Source organism: Amblyomma mixtum, chromosome 5, assembly GCF_055824585.1.
Source record: "Amblyomma mixtum isolate Tamu chromosome 5, ASM5582458v1, whole genome shotgun sequence".
Classification (NCBI taxonomy): domain Eukaryota; kingdom Metazoa; phylum Arthropoda; class Arachnida; order Ixodida; family Ixodidae; genus Amblyomma; species Amblyomma mixtum.
This window is the reverse complement of record NC_143016.1, coordinates 99,979,940-100,000,140: the sequence shown is the minus strand read 5'-3', so window position 1 is coordinate 100,000,140 and position 20,201 is coordinate 99,979,940. Positions and strand designations below refer to the sequence as shown.

At 44.2% G+C, this 20,201-nt stretch overlaps 1 protein-coding gene across 1 annotated transcript; it reads right to left on the bottom strand.

Annotated features, from left to right (window-relative positions):
• Positions 1-504: 504 nt before the first annotated feature.
• LOC149343189 (general transcription factor 3C polypeptide 4-like) lies at positions 505-20,151 on the bottom strand. Its single transcript, XM_089545730.1, has 14 exons — positions 19,787-20,151; positions 18,760-18,889; positions 18,348-18,465; positions 16,958-17,181; positions 15,719-15,839; positions 15,022-15,107; positions 13,459-13,604; positions 11,036-11,180; positions 8,871-8,960; positions 8,633-8,738; positions 6,867-6,912; positions 4,623-4,861; positions 2,319-2,364; positions 505-1,369 (listed from the first exon to the last, which is right to left on the bottom strand). Exons 1-14 carry the CDS (start codon positions 19,907-19,909, stop codon positions 923-925), a joined length of 2,067 nt encoding a protein of 688 aa, XP_089401856.1. The 5' UTR covers positions 19,910-20,151; the 3' UTR covers positions 505-922.
• Positions 20,152-20,201: the final 50 nt, after the last annotated feature.

Below are 20,201 nucleotides of genomic sequence, written 5' to 3'. Positions count from 1 at the left end.
AAATTTTGAATTCTGGAGAAAGCTAGGCAAAAATTATTTTTTTCCCTCGGGACAGCATAAGAAACAAAGCATACAAGTGGATACAATTATAAAAAAAAAATTTGGGGGGGGGGGGGGGGGCATTTTTAGGAATCTCAAAGCCATGTACCCCCTTAAGTGGACACGTATCTGTGATTTTCACACTGGGTAACAAATCAGTCAGACTTTTTATCATTAAAGATTGTAGCACTGCATCATAAATTGATTTAATGCGACACCAGTGCTTTACTTGGTACCACGTTAGGGATTTTTGTCTCAGCATTACAAGGACTTGAAATCGCTGAAATGCCTAGTACTTGGCCAAGCAGAGATGCTGTGCCACTTAACACAGCAGTCTTACTTGTTTGCTGTTGTCAGCCAAGCACTGGGACACTGCCCAAGGTGTGACATCAAAGAATACAACTTTCTCATCCTGCCGGCTATAAAACTGTAACTTGAAATTGAGGTATGAATTCAGGCTTTTTGGTGGCACTCAGCATCTTTTATTTTTCCACTATATTTACACTTTGAGCAACCATACACAGTTCATTAAAATGTTGTAAGGTGGATTTTGACACAATGGCCCAACGGGAGCTTCTTTGACTGGTATGGTAAAAGAGTTCCAGTCAAAAAGCAGCTTTACCTCTGAAACAGTACAAATGTGATCAGCACCAGAACTGTAGAAACTGTCCGCCGGTACCACAGATTGCTTAGCTTGTTATGCTAGTGTTCCAACAGCTATTCCTCACACAGTGGCACACAAGGTCTACGTAGCACTCGTCCACCAAATCCTCTTGTGCTTCTCGCTGGCATACCATGTGTTAAACATGGGAAGCTGCTGAAACCACCCGCCAGGCATGCGCATGGCATATGTTTGGAGGTTCATCCTCACTGATGGGCACAGTCACACAATCCCCTTGCCGCAATATACACAGGTCGTGTTGCTTGTCCAGACAGGTTCGCGCAGTGCAAAGACCCTGCAGGTGCTGCAACGCCTCGGTGGGGTTGCATCACACACAAGCAGCGAGTTGATGCACCGGCCGAACCGATGATCCTGGCCGCACGTCCCGTTGCTGAGTGAAGTGAAAGGAATGCCATCTCCACATGCGGGACACTTATCGAAGACGGCCCCTTGCTCCACGACAGGTGCCACAACAGCAGCCAACGGTCCAGAAGCGAAAAGCTCCGAGACCAGCTCTTCTGTGGCCACACCAGAAGTGGCCAGATGGTGGTAAAAATGCTGCACTGACGTCTTCTGACGGTCGCTGAGATGGCTGGCATCGCAGCTTCTGATTATAGTCGCGATGTGCCGATGCAAGAGCTCCTGCAATGCCCTTTTCATGTCATCATCCTGCAAAAAAAAAAAAAAAAAAAAAAACCCGAAATGAAAACTGCATGACTGTTGTCTCTTCACTTGCTTCTGTCTCCACACTGGAGCTAGGGTTCCAACACAGCTGTGGTGCAACTAAATGATCTTAAAGCGGCTTAAAACATGATGCTAGTAATGCTAAAACGGGGGCTAGTTGGTTTTGCATCATTGTTGAGGGCGCTACTTTACAACACAATCACACGAAAAAACAAGCACAACAACGAAGCGCGACAACGTGCTTCATCGTTGTGTGTGGTTTTTGTCTGATTGTGTCGTGAAGCAGCGCGCTCAACAATGATGATGCTAGTATGCAAGCTGTAATCAGTCAAATAAAGAGGACAAGGGAAAAACTTCCTTCTGAAAGCAATTTTTTTTACACTCTTCAGAAAGCCTGTGCATGGGGCAACTTGTGACCTCATAAAGTTGTGCTAATTACACGATACCTAATGGTGTGCCAATGCTTTGCCCTTTGCATTTTTATATTGGATGTGATACGTTTAAGTGTCCGAAGGGAGGCTGCATCCTCTTTTTTTTTTTTTTGCATTTACAATATGTCGTGCACAAGTGCAAGCAGTACAAAAGCTGGCCTGCTACCTTGCACTCTCTACTGTGTAAATAGTCGTGCAACAGAGAGAACTTTTACATCTTGCTGCCAGTCGATGGCCTCAAAGGAAGAACATGCATTTGCTATTGCAGAACTTGAAGGACACTACAAACATGAAAATTCCGTTATTATACAACTGGAGCTATCCTTTCGCCAACTATGGTTTGCTGCTGCAAAGGAAAAGCAATTCTGTGTACATAATTTTACATGTGGAGTTCTTGATATCATATGCCTTTAAAATGAAGGCCAACAAAGCATAATACTGATGCAGACATTCGGCTGGCTTTCCAGATCTGCACTACAATGGCTACCAAAAGTGCAGCTTACCGGCTTGTCAGATTTGGCCAAGGCCATTGCTATCCTCTTCAAGAAACTGCAAAAGACGTGGGCACCAAACAGCGCACTTAGCAACAAAAGCCCTCAAGGCATACTTCAGTGCACACCAGTTGTGTGCAATCCCTCCCTTCTTCACTGCTCTTATGAGCAGGCCGTTCATGCGGGCAGGCAACATGAAGAGGAGAAATACAGTGCCTAAGGCAAGGGGGCGAAGCATCTGAGAACTACAACAATGCACTCACATACAAGCGGGCCACGTCTGGGGAGAAGGAGGAATTAACTTGCAGTGAAATCACTCTAGTTCGCAACTACGTAAGCATTCGAATTTAGTTTCATAACGAAGGTGGGCCCTGGTTTAAGCTTAGCTCGGTGGCAACCATTTTTACTGGTGTCCAGCCCTGCTATCTTCATGTTATGCTTGTTGTGCTTCTCGCCTGGCCCAAACGATCAGCCTCAGCTAATCGGTTCAGGTAAGCATCTAGCAGAATGTCCTCCCAGAATAGAGAAATGGGGAAGGGATGGGGTTCACTGTGCAGGGTTGCTGGCAGGCCCACAGGCAGTGGTGTAGATCAGCTGTGGTGACTTGGCAAGTGGAACACTAGGATGGGTGTAAGATGGAATGTATTCCGTGTGCCACTGCAGGTGACATGTACGAATTGATCAGAAGCTGTCTCCAGATCATGCTTTCCCTCGTGTCTAGGCAGCGGTAGTGTAGTGGGTAGCGGTGTCTATTATCTGTGTAGTATGTGATAACGTCGTGGTTGTCGTGAAGTCTGCCATTGCTTGTCGGGGTGACTTTCGTACAAAAAGCACGAAAAGCAAGAATGTTGTGACAGTCAGGAGGCATAGTGGCTTCCCCACACTGCATAGGTGCAGGGGGGGGGGAGAAGGATCCAGAAATGACAAGAAAGAGATTTTGTCTACTTTCACCATTGCCATCAACGGACCAGGTGTGTTGCAAAGTTCCTTCCGCGCTTAACACAACACAAATTTGGACTGAATTCTGCGAGCGCTAGAAAAGGAGCTGTTCAGACCTTGTGGCAATCAACATTTTTATGAGAATGTCAATAAATGCCTTAGCACATAAGCACTGAATTTTCACTCTGCCGAGGGGCCTGGGGCCCAATTAGCATCTTCTCTATTTCCTTTGCCTGCCCCTGCCCCCCCCTCCGCATTTGCTCCTGGGCAAGAGTTATACACAGGCAGAGAGGCTATATAGTATGTAAATATGTAAACATCAGTTCTATTTGTCTCTAGTCACATGAATATGCTAAAGAATGACCTCATGGTTCATAAGATGTGGCTTGGAACCCTACAAAATACAATGAATAGGTTACTTTTCCGGGCATAAATAACCTTTGTACGTAACAATTTAACAGCAGACCTCCACAATGCTGTGTTAGTGACGATTTTCTCTATTAATTTAACCAGCGAATGGAACTCTCGCTGTACTGTCAAAACAGTGCCGTGAACGACCTTTTCAATTATAGCCTTAACTTTTTGAAAATACAACACTTCTCAAATATTTTAGGGACTATTTGTGGCCTTTCTTGGCCCTAATATGACGAGAGAGCTCTACCTTTCGCAGTGCTGCAAACAACTTGTGAGATGAAGCACAGTTGTGAAATTGGTTGGTGACAGCAACACCCATATTTTATTTTCTGACCTCTCATTGCTTACAAAATCTCCGTTTTCAGTGAAAGTAGCGTCTTTGTTGTTAAAATGCCGTAGTCTATGCGATAGGTCAACTTTAATTTTTCCTCAGTGTCCCTCTAAAAGCGGGTTTCGATGAACTAAATGGAAAACCTTATGAAACAAAAGCTAAAAGCAATTTATGCTAAAGGAAGCCTTTATGTATGTGAAATTATGTACATGTACCCACCCTGCTAAGATCTTGAACAAATACTGCAGTATGTATAAATAAATAAATACATAAATCAGCCCATTAACCATACTTTTTCACATTCACGCATGCTGCAAAGGTACAAGCAGAGAACATGAATGAAAGCAATGTGATATGTTGTTTACTCATATATAGACTACATAAGGTTTCTTTTTTTGTAATCCTTTTATTTATTTCTTTTTACTCCTGTACTTTTGTTCTCAATGTTTTCGTCCTATGTCTCTAGGATCTTTCAATATTGTTCGTATATATAGCCCTGTTTTTGATCTATGTATTGTTTTCTTCACTGTCCCACCCCCTCTGTAATGCGAAAGCCCTGAGGGTAAAATAAATGAATGAATGAATGAACATGCTTCATGCAGGCACAGCACGCATCAGAAGAAGCATCTTACCAGAAAAGCTGCAGTCCACATCTGGAGACCTGGTCGAGTGATGCAAGCGAAGATATATTCGTCATGTATAACTGCAGCCCCTCTGGCATGGATCCCTTGCCACAGGCATACAAGTAGACACGGTCAAGGCAGTCAGCTGCATCTGCCAGCTGTACGTCTGATGCTGAGCCACTCATTTCGACCATGCTGAGCAGCAGGTCACACACGTCAGCCACGTGTGTTCGGTTGAAGATCATCAGCTGCAATGTAAACACAAAAACAGATCGATAAAGGCAATGCTCCACAGTTTCAATGCCTTCCGTGGCAGTACTAATGTGGGCACAAATTTACACAAGGTAGGAAGGTAGACCTGAAAAAACGAAGTCGGGATGTGCACCCTTGTGTTTGCATGCACCCACTGTGATGGCTTAGTGGCTTGGACGTTTGGTTGCTGACCCCGAGGTGACCGGTTTGATCCCAGTTGTGGCAGTCATATTTCAACGGAGGTGCTATACAAAAATGCTCATGTGCTGTGTGATGTCAGGACAAGCTAAAAGAACTCCAGGTGACCTAAATTAATTCGGAGCCCTACACTGCAACGTCCCGTTTTGGTTTGGGACGTTAAACCCCACAACTTACTACTTCAAAAAACTGGAAGGGACACTTAACCCTTTAACCGCCACATAAATTCCCAAAACATACCAAAATTGCCTAGTTTTTTTTAACTGTTTAGGCAATTTTGGGCGAAGATGACTGCTGTCAGGTTCAAAGCATGCGCTAAAGGTGCGAAACACTTTTCACGGACAACTATACTGCCCTCCAGTGTTTAAAACTACAACCTGTAACACAACTGCCAACCTTAACTCGTCTTTGGTGGCGCGAGCAGTGCAGTACTGGGCCGGACGAGTGTGACTCGTCACAGTCAATATTGGTAGAATCTCTCATGACGAGTACAGCTCGGTGCTGGTTGTTAAAAGGTTAAGCTCTGCATGACATGATAGCGTCAATGTCCATATATGCAGAATTGGTCATTCCGTAGTACTTTACATTCACAGATCCCTGGGAGTCCTCATACCACTCCTGGCACAGTAGTGCACTGGCTAAGCGATGTTCCACTGCCCTGTGATGGTAGGTGCTGCCTCCAGTGGAGCTTGTGAAACACAGGTTACTCTTTCTGAGCAACCTCTCGTGACCAACCATTAACTGACCTGCCACGGTGGGCAGTTTGCTCACAATTTGGTAGGCAGGTTTTGATGACATCACAAGGTCACATGACCTAAATAGCCTGCCCAACCCCTAGTTTGCTCCTCTGGAGATTTTCGAGGATTTTTTGCTCAAGGCCAATGGAAGTGATGACGATGCTGGCTTTTCTACAACACGGGGCCCTTAATGCTATTGCATTGTAACATAAAGATGTACTGCAGTTGTTACAGTTTTTACAGTTAATACGACCCCCACTGATATGCACGACTCAAATTATGGACAGTTTTTCAGAGGATGAAACTTATTCAATGTATTTACGCCTCGTTAATATGGAAACTCGCTCTCTGGACAATGGACGAGGTGAAATTGCATGGAGCCAATTGGGACTGATGTATTTTTGCCCCGTTAATATGGAGAGCGATGAGAACAGAATCCTAAGTGCCTCTACCAGATATTCTGCCTCTTGTATTTTGAGTGCACAACACCATTGAAAGGCAGTGCGAAAGTGCAAATTCCGCAGTAACGGCCTTTTTGTGTGTCAGTGTGGTTTTTTTCCTCTATTGTGGCAAGGTGCCTGCTCCGTGAGCCTTAAACATTTCCTGCATTGCATAAATGGCTGTGAAAAAGATTCTCTCTGTGCGTTATTTTAGAGACCACATTCAAGAGCTGTCAGCCAACTGAGTAAAGAGTTAGTGGTATGTTAACAGTCGTAGAAGGAGATACGTCATCACACCAAGGGACACCATCACGTCTCACGACCACTAGACGCTTCACATGTGCTTCAGCCTGCACTGCGTGCTTTTAAAGATATAGGTAATGAGAATAATACACCTGGAGCTTCCAACAACATCTGATTTCCACTTCACTGCCCACCACTATGCATAGAGGAAGTCTTAAATCATAAACCGCTTTTTTTTTTACATTTTTTCATGATACGCTATTACGAATGACACATTTTATAGGCACTTTTGCTTGGGAACCAAAGTGTCCATATTAACGAGACACGACTGTATATGGGCAATTTCCTTTAACCCACAAAACTCACGGCATCAATGTTTTTACCTGCATTGGTTCCCTCCAGATGTTCTCATGAACAATTGTGATGGTGCTGAAAAAAAAAGCAGGAAAGTACCACAATAAGCTTCATGCCAGATGTTTAGAATGCAGCACAAGCTAAGTGCAGAGCTTGTAGAAGAGGGAATAAGCACAACATGCTCTCACTTGTTCTTCGCAGAACGTTTTGCTGCCAACTAGTACAATGCAGAAAACATACTCTCATTTTTTCTTCGTAGAGCGTTTTGCTGCCAACGAGTACAATGCAGCAAACATACTCTCATTTTTTCTTCGTAGAGCGTTTTGCTGCCAACTAGTACAATGCAGCAAACATACTCTCATTTTTTCTTCGTAGAGCGTTTTGCTGCCAACTAGTAAAATGCAGCAAACATGACTGCGTGCCTACCAGTACGTTTGTTCTTGTTACTGAATGATCGCGTATGTTGCTGCAACAAATTAAGAGTTTTTAAGGCGAAAGTCTTATACGGCTCATCAGCAACAAAACCGGTGTTTGCTGACCGCAAAAGTGGTCATGAAAATTCAGTGTGACATCACCATGGTCCCGGAACCAGAAGTGAAAGCCGGAATTGATGTGCTTGCTTGGTAAAAGTGGCGCTTTATAATGTATGTGCACGTCATGTGCGCTTTCTTAAAGGTCTTCACGCTAAGGCCTTTGACTGAAGGCCTTCACCGGAAAGGCCTTTCGGACATTAGTACTATATTTACTAATTAGTACTAGCTGGTAAACAAATATACTTAAGTCCATGATGACACAAAACTGTTCGCATTCACAGCATGTAAGTAGTATTAAGTGCCCTCCATAATTTTTCTAGACTGCATTCTAGCTTATAAGGCTACTAATTCCAAGTAGCAGCAGGATTCCCAGCCATACATCCAAATACACATTGACAGATTTTCTTATGTAAGCGCGTCTAAAATGAGTTCAGACTTCCAACACTGAAAAACGGACACAAGTGGCACTGTTTCACGGACACAAATTAGTAACTCAGAATACAATGCACACTGTTTACATATCAAAAAGTATGGTCGACATGATCTAGTAAGGACAGACACGAACAGATTAATTCACTGCAGCCGTTTACCGTCACGAGAGCCAAAGCAAGTGCTCACATCAGCAAAAGTGCACATCCCCTTGCTCTGCACTAGTTGACATTTGTTAATTTGGAAGCCACCGTGGTGGCTCAGTGGTTATGGCACTCGGCTGCTAACCCGAAAGACGTGGGTTCGATCCTGGCTGTGGCGGTCAAATTTCGATGGAGGTGAAATTTTAGTGGCCCATGTACTGTGCGATGCCAGTGCGCGCTAAATAACCCCAAGTGGTTGAAATTTTCAGAGCCCTTGACTACGGCATCCCTCATAGCCCAAGTCACTTTGGGATGTTAAACCCAAATAAACCAACCAAATCAATTTGTTAATTTGGGCGGTTAAAAAAAAAAATGCATCCTTTGGTGCTGGACGCACGTCAACATGCCCTGAAAGAGCCACAGAATGGATTTTTACCAGGAAAAAACATTGAATAGACTCGCCCTCCGAGTCCCTTTAACTGCCCCCAGCCATTGCGAGGCAGTGTGGTTACAAACACTGGGCAAGCTTGCAATCCAAGTTTTCCTGAATCTAGGCAGGAAGGACGCCTATGTTGTAATACATCGCACCACTACAAAATATTCCAGTTTCCCAGTTATGTGTCCTTCTTAATTCACTGTTTTCCTCAACAGCTGCAAGACACAATGCACCCCAAAAGATAAATTTCTTACTGATAGAAAACTGTGAAGTAGGCACCGCTAGGTGAGAAAGCCAAGCCTATGGGCTGTAACATCCAGGGTAGCTCGATGGTGAGTCTCTCACCTCTGAAGTTCAGCTCTGCGATGGGGAAAAGCAAAGCGATCAATGAGCAAGTGGGGAAACATAGAAGATGAGGCAGGAAAGATAAAGACTAAGTCGAAACAGTTAGAAATGCGTCTTGTTCAGCTGCTAGACAAGTTTAGAACTTACCACTGTCAATGTAGACATTCACCAGGTCCCCTTTCATGGTGGAAACCAGCAGGTGAAGGCTGCGGTCCTTTGTTGGACAGGCATCAAAAGCTGTTCAAAGCAGAGGAGAATTTGAACATGAGTGAGCGCCCCATTTTGTAATCACCTATGCTGTGTTACAAGCAGAATTACTGTGGCATCTCCTGCACCAAACCTTTTCATCTACTGCGGTGATTTTTTCACCACGGGTCTTTCGGGCCCACCGCAGCCCGAAAGACGCGGGTTCGATCCCGGTCGCGGCGGTTGAATTTCGATGGAGGCGAAATTCTAGAGGCCCGTGTACTGTGCGATGTCAGTGCACGCTAAAGAACCCCAGGTGGCTGAAATTTCCGGTGCCCTTCACTACGGCGTTTCTCATAGCCCGAGTCGCTTTGGGACGTTAAACCCCCATAAACCAAACCTTTACAAATTGGCTGCTGATCAACTCCTATACAGCATTTTTCACAGGTGGTGAAGCACTGCAGGTATGCATAATGTGCTTAAGGGTGACAGCTGCTAGTAGAGTTGAAGTAGCTTGATCGTGTCCTTGCACTTCCCTTAGCATCACACATATCCATAAGAGCTCAGAAAAAAAACAGATCGCCCTGCTGCTCAATGGCAAAAATTTCACACTGCAATCTTGCTTCCTGGCTCCCTCACTTCTATGCTGGCAGCACCCAATCATTCGCTTTGCAGTGCAACTCATATTTTGCTTCTTTCAAAATTTTCTACTGTTTTGAGACACCAATTTTTTTAATGCCAGGCATTGCTTCGAGATGTTGTGAACAGTTATAACCTCAGGGGCCCAGGAACTATTACGAACCATCCCGCGAGATCCGCCATGGTGGCTCAGTGGTTCAGGCGCTCATCTATACTAGCCTGAGTACCTGGGTTCGAACCCGATTACGGCAGCCACGATTCGATGGAAACGCAAAAAACGTCCATGAGCTGTGTGATGTAATGCACGTTAAAGATCCCCAACTGGTTTAAATTATTCTGGCTACTTCCACTATGGCGCCTCTTTCTTCCTTTCTTCTTTCACCCTCTCCTTTATTCCTTTCCTTACAGCGCTGTTCTAGTGTCCACCAAGATATGTGAGATAGCTACTACGTCATTTCCTTTCCTTAAAAACCAATTTACCAATTTTTCAATTTTCAACCATCTCCCAAGCTTCTGCGTACACTGGTAGACAGTAACTAATGGGCGAACCACAACTGCCATGACGCCTTAAAGGCATTCAAGGGCACATTTTAACCAAATAATCTAATAAAAGGTGCCTGCTTACGTTGCTCTCTTTGCACTTGAAATACAAAATAAAGAATAGTTCATACACTTAACTTCTTTATGCCATGCCCTGCAACATGTTTGCTCAATCTGACATTACCCAAGTTTACAAGTTAACAAAGTAAAAGGCTATAAAGGAGCACATAGGCACTGTTAGAAAAGTGGATAAGCATAAATGGGGCATAGACAAGACAAGCATAATTGAAGAGGAGTCGCAAGGAAACATTTACTGGGACACTATGGAAGGAAAATATTTTTAGAAATACCACTCAGCTTCTTTAGCTGCCATTTTAGTAGTTGTGGAATTTAACCTTCCCTGCAACACTTTCTCATTTGCCGTGTAAAGAAGGCATTTGCTTAACATATGCATCGAGATTGCTCACAACTTTCAAGCTTCTTAAAAAGCTCTCACATTTGCATGTTTAAACAACGTGCCTGTTCACATGCTATATATGAGATCATTTGCAATTCGCTACTGCCCTTGTCAGGCTGAAACAAATGTGCATGCACTATCGTGCTCAATATGACTTTCAACACGTCCAAAGTGAACAAACTGACTTTTCTGCTTTGTAGTAAAGCAATGCGCTTTCACAAATAGCACTAACTTGCGCTAGTATTCAGTGCACTTTGTTCTTTGCATCTACGGTTAAATGCATCAATTTCCAGCCCCCCTGAGTTCACAATGGTCTGAGAACTGAGCTTCTACCAAACCTAGTGCATTGCAGGTCTCTGAGCGCGGTAGTACCAGCCCACTCACATTTGATTTTGCTTTTATTAGCATTATGGCCCTCTCTACAGCACCGTCATTCCTTGCACCAAAAAAAAAAAAAATAAACTTTAGCACTATAAATGCAGGAAAGCACCTGTTACGGGGGACTCGCACACATCACGGGTGAAGCTGCTCTGCACAAGTTGCACCTGGCCTGCATCGGTATCTGGTGTCACTCGGAAGCACAGCAGAAAACGGCCCTTGGCCACGCACACCACGTAGCTGTCTCCGTCACTTTGCTGCACATAAGCAAGCAATATGTTTGCCTCCCTGTTTTCACGCTACCGGCAGTGCTAACATAAATACGACTGTATTCAAGAGTCACAATTTATGTCAGGCTGAAATTCTTCAAGTGCCGACCAATCGTTCTAAAAAATGATGCTTCAGCCTCACTACAAAGCCCCATGGTGGGGCCGAAACGTCATTTTTTAGAACGATTGGTCGGCACTTGAAGAATTTCCACCATGAACACACCCGACCAGACGGGTTTCCGCCAAACCCTGGATTTCAATTTATGTTAGGATACTACTTTCTACACAACCCTGCTGGCTATAGCGGTGAGGCCAGACAAAGCAAAGAAACAGTAATGGCACATTGGCACACCCCTCTGTACCTGTCAATTTGATGGCAGGCACTTTTTAGGTGCATCAGCACAGATCAAAGAAGGGCATAGTTTACTCCAAGTTTCGTTTGAAGTGATCAAACAGGCACTTTTCTGTGAACTAAGAATACTTTTTAACCAGGCCTATGCAGGAATAGCTCATCTGAAATGCACAGAAATGTGTTCCGATGCCACTCTTTAGATCTGGTGCAAAACTAGCAAGAGCGACTGGACACACTCGATGTACTACATTTGCGGTGTGCACTTCACAGTATGTACAAACAGCGACAATGTAGCACCCTTGAAAACCCTTTGCAGCAGTCATACCCTGTGCCGAATGTTACATCGTATGAAAGTGAATATGTGGACAAATGCTAACGCTCGAGTTTGCAGTGGCAGTGAAAAACCTAGACCAGATCCCTTTCAATCAAGCTGCCAAAGCAATAAAAGGTGCACACATGCCCTGTCTCAGTGCAAAGTTACACATTTATCGTAAATCTCCCTACAGATTTGAGTGGTTTATTCAGTGTTGCAAGCTCACAGCATCAGGCCCATCAAAGCAATGCACAGGAGGATAATGTAGCAGTGCCTGCACTTTGTTATGATCCAAAGCCACACATGCTGTTATATCTAGGCTCAAGCCCATGCCAAAGAACATCAGCACAAATATAGACATACATGAACAAAGAGATTAAAATATAGCCAAAAATGCTTCTCATACTTTACTCTTTTTTTTTTTTAGCTCTTCAACTAGTACTGCACTATTTCTTTAGTCATATATGTCTGTGCTGGCACTTGGTGAAAATCATTTGGCAGAAGGCGGCTGTGGCAGGAACACAAAGAAGGGGCAGGAGGGGGGAGGGTTTAAGAGCAGTTGCCACATTAACTAGTACATAGCTTTTACGAACAAAAGCTGTCCCCAATAAGCAACAGCCATTCAGCGTGTGCTCCTTTCCAAATGCTGCCCTTCAGGAAAAATACAAGACAGGTAGCCTACATGAAGTTCTCGCATCTGTCACCACTCGGTCACCACCAACTAGAGAAGACTAGAGTAAAAAACAAGAGGGGTAGGGGAAAGAGAACTGCAACCAAATTTAGATTCAATATATATTGCCTAGCTCATTTTTAGCAGCCACCACACTAACTTAATAGAATCTAACCAGCATGACTGATGACAAGCGTGAGCTAAGCCATTGTAGCCATATCTGAATGAAACCAAAATGCTGAAGTTTCTGCAAACCGTGACATCAATTCCTGTTCAAGAACAAATTAATCTGAAGCTTTCAACAATGGCATGTCTTACAGCCCACTGCACAGTTTCAGAGCGTAAAAATTCAATAAACGAGCTAGTTGAAGAAGATATCCCACAGGTTAATTCCCTCGGCCAGTCAGTGCACACTTGTTTTCATGGGCTTCGCTGACAACATCACAGGGCAAACTAAATGGAAGGGTAAGCAATGAATTAAGCTCTCTTTTTGCACTTATGTTTCCTTTCAATGTCTCAGCACCGTTGATGGGTTTTGTTGTGTGTGAACAGATTTTGTTGAGACACACAAATAAAAGACCCGATTTCCATCACAGATTTATCTCCTACCATGACAGAAGCATATGCCTGCGGCATCATGAAAAGTGAACCCAAGGAGATGCAGCATGACATCACACAGTTGGCTGAGTGCATATGTTCCACCGTGCTTGTACCTGCGCTTTTCTAAATGCTATGAACACTGAGAGAACCCAAAAAATCTCGAACACAAAGAGACAGGAGCTCCGACTAAAAGGCATTTCAGGGAGGAACTCTCAAGAATACGCCACACAAAAACTGCACAGTGCACCAGAAAACAATGTTACATGACTCACTCCTTTGCATCACTTCTTACCAAGCAAGCTAGCCATAGGAAAACAAGTGAAAAACATACCCTGCACAGCACATGCTGTGCTGGTATGCAGTCGCTCTTCCAAAGGACAAGCGGCTCACCCAGCTGCACTTTGTCGTCTTCAGCGCAGCGCAGCGCCACAGTCTGCGCAATCACGCTGCCATCGTCCGAGCAAGCCACCAGAAGACCTGGCAAAAGCAGATCATGCCATGTGTCCAGCTGGTTGCCGGAAAACTTAGTCTGCAGAGCACAAATAGGTAATAAACAATACGCTCATCATCCTTTACTCATGAGTTCAAATGATGCAATGTTTACTGTTTGTTTGGTTTGTGTTTTCAGTGACACAGATCAGGCATCACACAATAAACAGACACCACGTGTTAGTGCAATGTTTATTTATGCAGCTGATTTGAGCCTGAACTATACTGAAATCCTCACTTTTCGACTCAAGTAGCACACATGCTAAAGTGATGCGACCAGTGTTTTCAAGGTCCCAGGATGGCGAGACAATGTAGTCAAGGATTACACGAGCACAGTATCACCTATAAAAATCTATGAACAACTCTTGGTGATAATGCGCGTGAAATACATTATGTAAGCAACAGTCTGCTATCTACTGACTACTAGTTTAGCATATAGCAGTCATTTTTTATTACAACAGCATGCGACAAGGCACGCCAAAAGGCATGTTGTCGTAACGCCTGCCATTAATGCCAAAAGGCATGCCGTTGCAGTAAAAAAAAATTACAGACTACCTTTCTGTTCTATATGCAGCATAACAGAATAATTGCAAAGCATGTATACAATCATGCTGACCTTGAAGCCCAACAGAGAGTCAATCCAACACTAGTCACTGAAACAGATATTACATTCACCAGTGTTAAAGCGGTATCAGGTCACTGAGAAGTGGGTTCCGGCTGCAAGTTTTCGCTGACATTAGATAGTGGGTGTGGACAATGTGAACACAGAACGTCAGGAGGTAGAACATGCTTTTCAGTGCATGCCTAAGATACTTTCTTGAAAAGTAAGTATATAAAAGAAAGGAAGACTTCTCACATTTCACTAATATCACTGCTTACTCAAAATGACCTTTGAAGCACCGAAGAAACAGCCTGCTCACATGAGAAACAAGAGAGAGGGGCACTACAAGCTATTTTTAGCAACTGGAGCTGTTGAAGTGCACAGGAACTTTGAAACTTCAATGTTTTTGCACACCACTCTTACAGTAGTCAGAAAACGCACCCTGCCACTGGTAGAAAGAGAGGGACAAAATTTAGAAGAATACCAGTTAAACTGAAGCCTACTGGCTGAAGTGTGGTTTTAAGTGTTCAACTAATTCATTAAAGTGCTAATAACACCTGGACCTCGTTTTATACAGTAATACAGAAGCTATGAGAGTAATCATAGCAGAGGAGCCCTAGGCAGATTTTACTGTCCGCAACTTAAAAGTCTTTTCCAAAGTAAAGCACAACAAATTCTACAAATAACAGTGGCAGAACAACTGCCGATAGCAGCAGCAAAAGAACATTTCAGCAACTATTCAGCAGATGAGGACAAGCTACTAAAGCAGTTAACACTAGGCAAGAGTAGGGGGTTCAACTCTACCAGTGGTTTTGGATGTCTTGTGCCAGCAGAGTCTTGCTGCACGCATGATGTTTGTTTGTTGTTCTTTCAAGAGCTCCACTTGAAAGCTGCAAAAAATGCAGGCAAAACAAATTGATAAACAGCTCAAAGATAAGTGTTTCATGGCACTCTCCCGTATCTCTAGCAGTGCTGAAAACAAGCCAGGATTCAGCCATCTGACCTGAAAAAAACTTCGCATGACATAACAATTAGGAAGACTATGCCAATTTTTTCCCTGTACACAGTAGCCAAGCAATTAAAGACGTTAATGACTGGCTGACAGCCTATCCAATTTAATGATTCAACAAGCTAAATACTAGAAACGCGTCAGCTTTTCCTTAAAAATCAGTCTGTCACGGCAGCATCACCTTTCAGTGTGCATACAGATCACAAATTTTCATTAAACCTAAATAACTGCTATTTTTTTTTGCTTTGCAAGAACAAAAGTTACTTCAGCGATTTCTTCACAAGTATTACTTATCTGCTCCAATTATCTGTGTTGCCTGCTTTCACTCGACAGTGAAATTTCGTTTCTGAGCTCTGGTACAGCCCTTCAATAACACTGTTGAAAACAACAGTTAATGCTGCCCCTTGTTGGTTGAGACCCATACAAACCACAGCAGACAGGAATATACTATTCCACAATGAAAGGATCAACAAGAGTTTTGTCGAAACTCACCTCTGCTCACTGACCAGGGTTGGAACCTTCCAGAAAAGAACTGAACCGCCACGAGTGACTCCAACCAGGAGACAGAACGACTCTGCGTCATCACCCTTAATCAGATGAGACCACGTGATTTCTAAAAAGGAAGAAATTGCGGCCGGATGACCAAATTATTTCAGAGAAACACAAGGCAAACTGACCTCAAAAAAATTTGTGTAAATGAACACACAAGGCTGATGATGAAGACAGCAAACAAAAATGAATGTGAGTTAAAGAAGTCCTATAATGTCTGCCTTACTCTTAAGCAATGTGGTTCAGTGCCCTGCCGAAACATGAGGAAACAGACTTGAAGACTTGGATGTACTATGCAGTCCTGATTACAAAACCGCAAAGTCCACTTGAATATTATTTCCATTAAGCAACAGTTGAAAGCAGCAACGTTTAGTTATGACATAAAACGCTGACACTATTTACCCTAGAGAATGTCTTTTATACAACTACTATTGCAAAACAGGCTTAAGTTAAAGACTAGCATGTTTAAGCACCTGTAAGTAAAGTATGGCAAAGCAGCAGGCACTGCAAACCATGATGTTAAGGCACACTTGCGGAAACTACAGTGAGAATACGTTCCAGTCAGAGTAACAGTTCAGGGATGAATTTTTAAGAGAGAAAGGGTTCTGAGGGGGGTAGACACCTCTCCAAGCGAGAAATTTTACATAGGTAAATCATGCTGAACCCACTTTTTAAGGAAAGGGTCCTAGAAATACATGGTTTGGTTTGGTTTATGGGGTTTAACGTCCCAAAGCGACTAAGGCTATGAGAGACGCCGTAGTGGAGGGCTCCGGAAATTTCGACCACCTGGGGTTCTTTAACGTGCACTGACATCACACAGTACACAGGCCTCTAGAATTTCTCCTCCAAAGAGATTCAACTGCCGCGGCCGGGATCGAACCCGCGTCTTTTGGGTCAGCAGCCAAGCACCATAGCCACTGAGCCACCGCGGCGGCGAGAGAAATACATGGTTAAAATGGGACCACACTCCCCACAACTTCCCCCACTAAGAGTGAATAAATGCATCTTTTGCTGCCAAACACACATAAGCATGGCCATAAAGAGCCAAGCAACCAATTTTTACTAACAGCAAAAACTGAATGGAGTTGTCCTCACCGTAACACATATTCTAAAGTCTGAGTACCTGCAGGGATTTCGCAAGAAGAGCGATCATTCTGCTTTGGAATCGTCCCGTGCACTCACCTAGGGTGGCCACAGAGTAGCTCCTCTCCTTGAACAGTTCATGCACTCGAAGCGCATAGGCGGCCGGCTTCTCGCTCTTGCCCCGTGGAGGCGGTGAGGCCCATTGCTTCTTGGCCTCTTCCAGAAGTGCTGCAGAGGGCTCGGCCAAGCAGTTCCAATGTCCCTCGACGCACTCATGCCACACCTGGATTCGGTGATCCCTGGTCAAGGTAGCGAGCAGGCACCTGGGAATAAAGTGGCCACTGCAGCATGAAGACCCCACTGTGTGCCACAAGTGACGTGAGGTCTCTGCAGGAAGCTCCGACAGAGAGCATCATACAACAGTTTTGAAGCCGGGTAATAAGAAAGGATGGTGGTGGTCATGAAAAAAAAAAAAAGATGGTCGATTTGTGTAGCTAGGCCAAATGCGAATTAGGTGCGCTAGCAGTTCGGTTTTCACTTCGGTTCCTGTGTTCAGATCCAATGTTCACGGATGGCAGTTGTTCGGATAGCGATAATGCGTTAATGTTCATATATGCGGAATTGGTCACTCTCTACAATGCGTAGATCCCTGGGAGTTCTCCTAGCACTCCTGGCAAAGTGGTGCAGGTGAGCAGATTGCCACAAAACCGGCTTTAGACAAGCAAAGATACAGACATACAGACAAACACAATAGCTAAATGCAGGGAATGGCCACTATAAGTGCTAGTGCACTAAAAAAAAGTTGACAGACGAATACAGTAGTGAGCACTGCCACTGCTGGCAGGTGGCGCCGCCGACTACGACACGGAACAGGTGTCTAAGAACTGCACTCTAAAAGATGATGAGCAGAATGTTGTGCCATTGTCATGTGAAGGCATATCACACAATGTGTCATGCAGAGAGATGAGCGTGCATTTATTGAAACCTAAACTGTGGAAAGCATAAAGGGTTACTGTTCCAAGTGACACTAAGATGATCGTGGCCTCGGTGAAGTTTGGGAGCAGAGGAAGGCAGAACACCTAGAAGATGCGCTTTAAAAGTAGCTGGATTTTTTCGTTCCTGAGCCCTTTGCAGTGAATTTTGGGAGGAGACAGAGTTATGTGGCATGTCAGCTAGGTTCTCACAGGGAATGGAGCAAACAGGAGGGCTACAGCAATCTGCATTGCTGCAACAAGACTAAAAAAAAACAAACAGAGGCAATGAATAAGCACGGTTTGTGTTGCTTTCGACAAGAATAGCTGATTCATTAAATCTTAAAACAAAAAGCCTTGCGATAGAAATGTGTACTTCTTATAACTGTAAGTGTATGGTGCCTCCAGTAAACTGGCATGCTGACGAGCATAGTAGATCACCAATCTAATCTGGCTGTACGCGTGTGTGACCATCACACAAGTGCAGGAAACTTCCCCGAAGTCCAGAAGGTACTTACCGCTTCTGGCCACCCAAATGCACTGGAGACCAGAGTGCCCTGTGGTACGTTTTGTGGAGGCTGGCATTAGCACCATCAGGTGAGAGTGTCGGGTCCAGCATCATCGAGTGACGGAGATCTGTGAACAGAAACTCCGCCTGTTTTTGTGTTCAAGAGTACACGCACAAACAAGGCTGACGAATTGGGCACATGGTGACCTAAAAGAAAAGTGTGACCTTATGCAATGCTTACGGCAACACATTTGAATGTGTGCAGGTTTTGGCAGCATAATAATGTCTTCACGTCACCATCTCCCACATTTAATACTGTGGTCAAATATGCCTTTAAGGTCATATCGCAATGGGTTTCCTCAGTGTGAGATCATGCACAACAATCTCGGTACAATATTGGTATGTAAAATATTGGTACGTACCAACATCAAGGTCCTGGAACAGACGGTCATAAGGAGTTGAGGCAACGTCAAAGGGCTTGTCTGGATTGTCAATGCACGCCTTGCTGAGCTGGTGAGGGTAACCACCCTCACTAGGTGAGCTAGGCGAAACCTGAAATGCAAGTACAAGAACAACAATGAAACACTTGTACTTCGTGAGACAAAAAAAAATGGCCTTTAAAGTCGCGAGGCTAAAGAGAAAGTTTTGCAACATGTGATACAGCTCCTTTGACATCACAAAGGCTTTGGTTCCGACCCAAGGGTGCAAAAATTACTCGAAGTGAAACTTACTGTCTGGTTTAGTTTCATGGGCTCAGGCTATGAGGTACGCTTTAGGGAAGCGTTCCGGAGATTTCGACCACCTGGGGTTCTTTAACGTGCACCGACATCGCACGGGATCGAACCCACGTCCTTCGAGACAGCAGCCGAGCACCATAACCATTGAGACACCGCGGCGGCCCGAAACTTGCTGTCTGGTTCATTAGCAGGTTTAATTCCACAAAGGAAGAATGATTAGCAGGTTATGGTGCTGTGACCACTTTCCAATTCCTGCCAGTACATCTGAGTCCCTTTGAAACTGGTTTGAAACTGACAGCCAGACACAAAAGGGCACTTTGGTGTTCTGACCACATCTTAATTCTTTCCAATATACCTTTGAGTCCCTTTGAAATTGTTAGCCACACACAAAGGGAGCTTTCCAATTCTTCTAGCCAGAAATTCAGCAAGCGTATACAATGGCCGCGACAAACTTTAGTGTTCAACACACTGCTCTGCAAGTTTTATCGGTGACCAAGTGGGGTCGTCTGAGCACACTACAGTCTCAAGACAGTCTGAAGATGCGTAAAGCCAGAGATATGAGAACGAATACGGCCGATCAGCACGCCTGCGTGAAAGAAATCATCAGCCGGAGTGCAGACAATACACGTCGCGGCTTCAGTATTAGGAGAAAATTGGGTTCTGACTGGGTTCTGGGTTCTGAAAATTTAGTTCCAGCACTGTTTCACCTCACCAGAATTCGTACTGCTTCATTGGTGATTGCACACAACTTGTTGTCAGCCGACCAACTGACGGCCGAAGTGCAGTTTGCGGAGCCTGAAAAATTGGTGACGTATGCGGGCTCGTAGATCTCCATTTCAAATATCGAGGCTTCAGTGACATCAAGCTGGTCAAGCCAAAATCACATCAAACAGCTAGCATTACGCTGATTACAGTTTCACATCGTAGGGGCGAAAACCACACGTGAACAGCCCAGCGCGCCAATGCTCGCGTAGTTCGCGGGCGAACTTCCCCGCAAATTTCTCTCATGCTGATAAAGCAAGCAAAATAGTTTCGTACGTACTGCTTGCTTTTGTATCGTTAGAATATTATATTAAACGTTCATCGTTTTTTATTTTAGTTAGGTATTTTAAAATTATAGTTGGTAT

Coding starts and splice junctions, on each gene's coding strand:
- LOC149343189 (XM_089545730.1), bottom strand. CDS start 19,909: ATGGAGATCTACGAGCCCGCATACGTCACCAATTTTTCAGGCTCCGCA. Junction 17,182..18,347: donor CATTTGGGTGGCCAGAAGCG/GTAAGTACCTTC, acceptor CTTTATTCCCAG/GTGCCTGCTCGCTACCTTGA. Junction 15,840..16,957: donor CTACTCTGTGGCCACCCTAG/GTGAGTGCACGG, acceptor CTTCCTTTTTAG/AAATCACGTGGTCTCATCTG.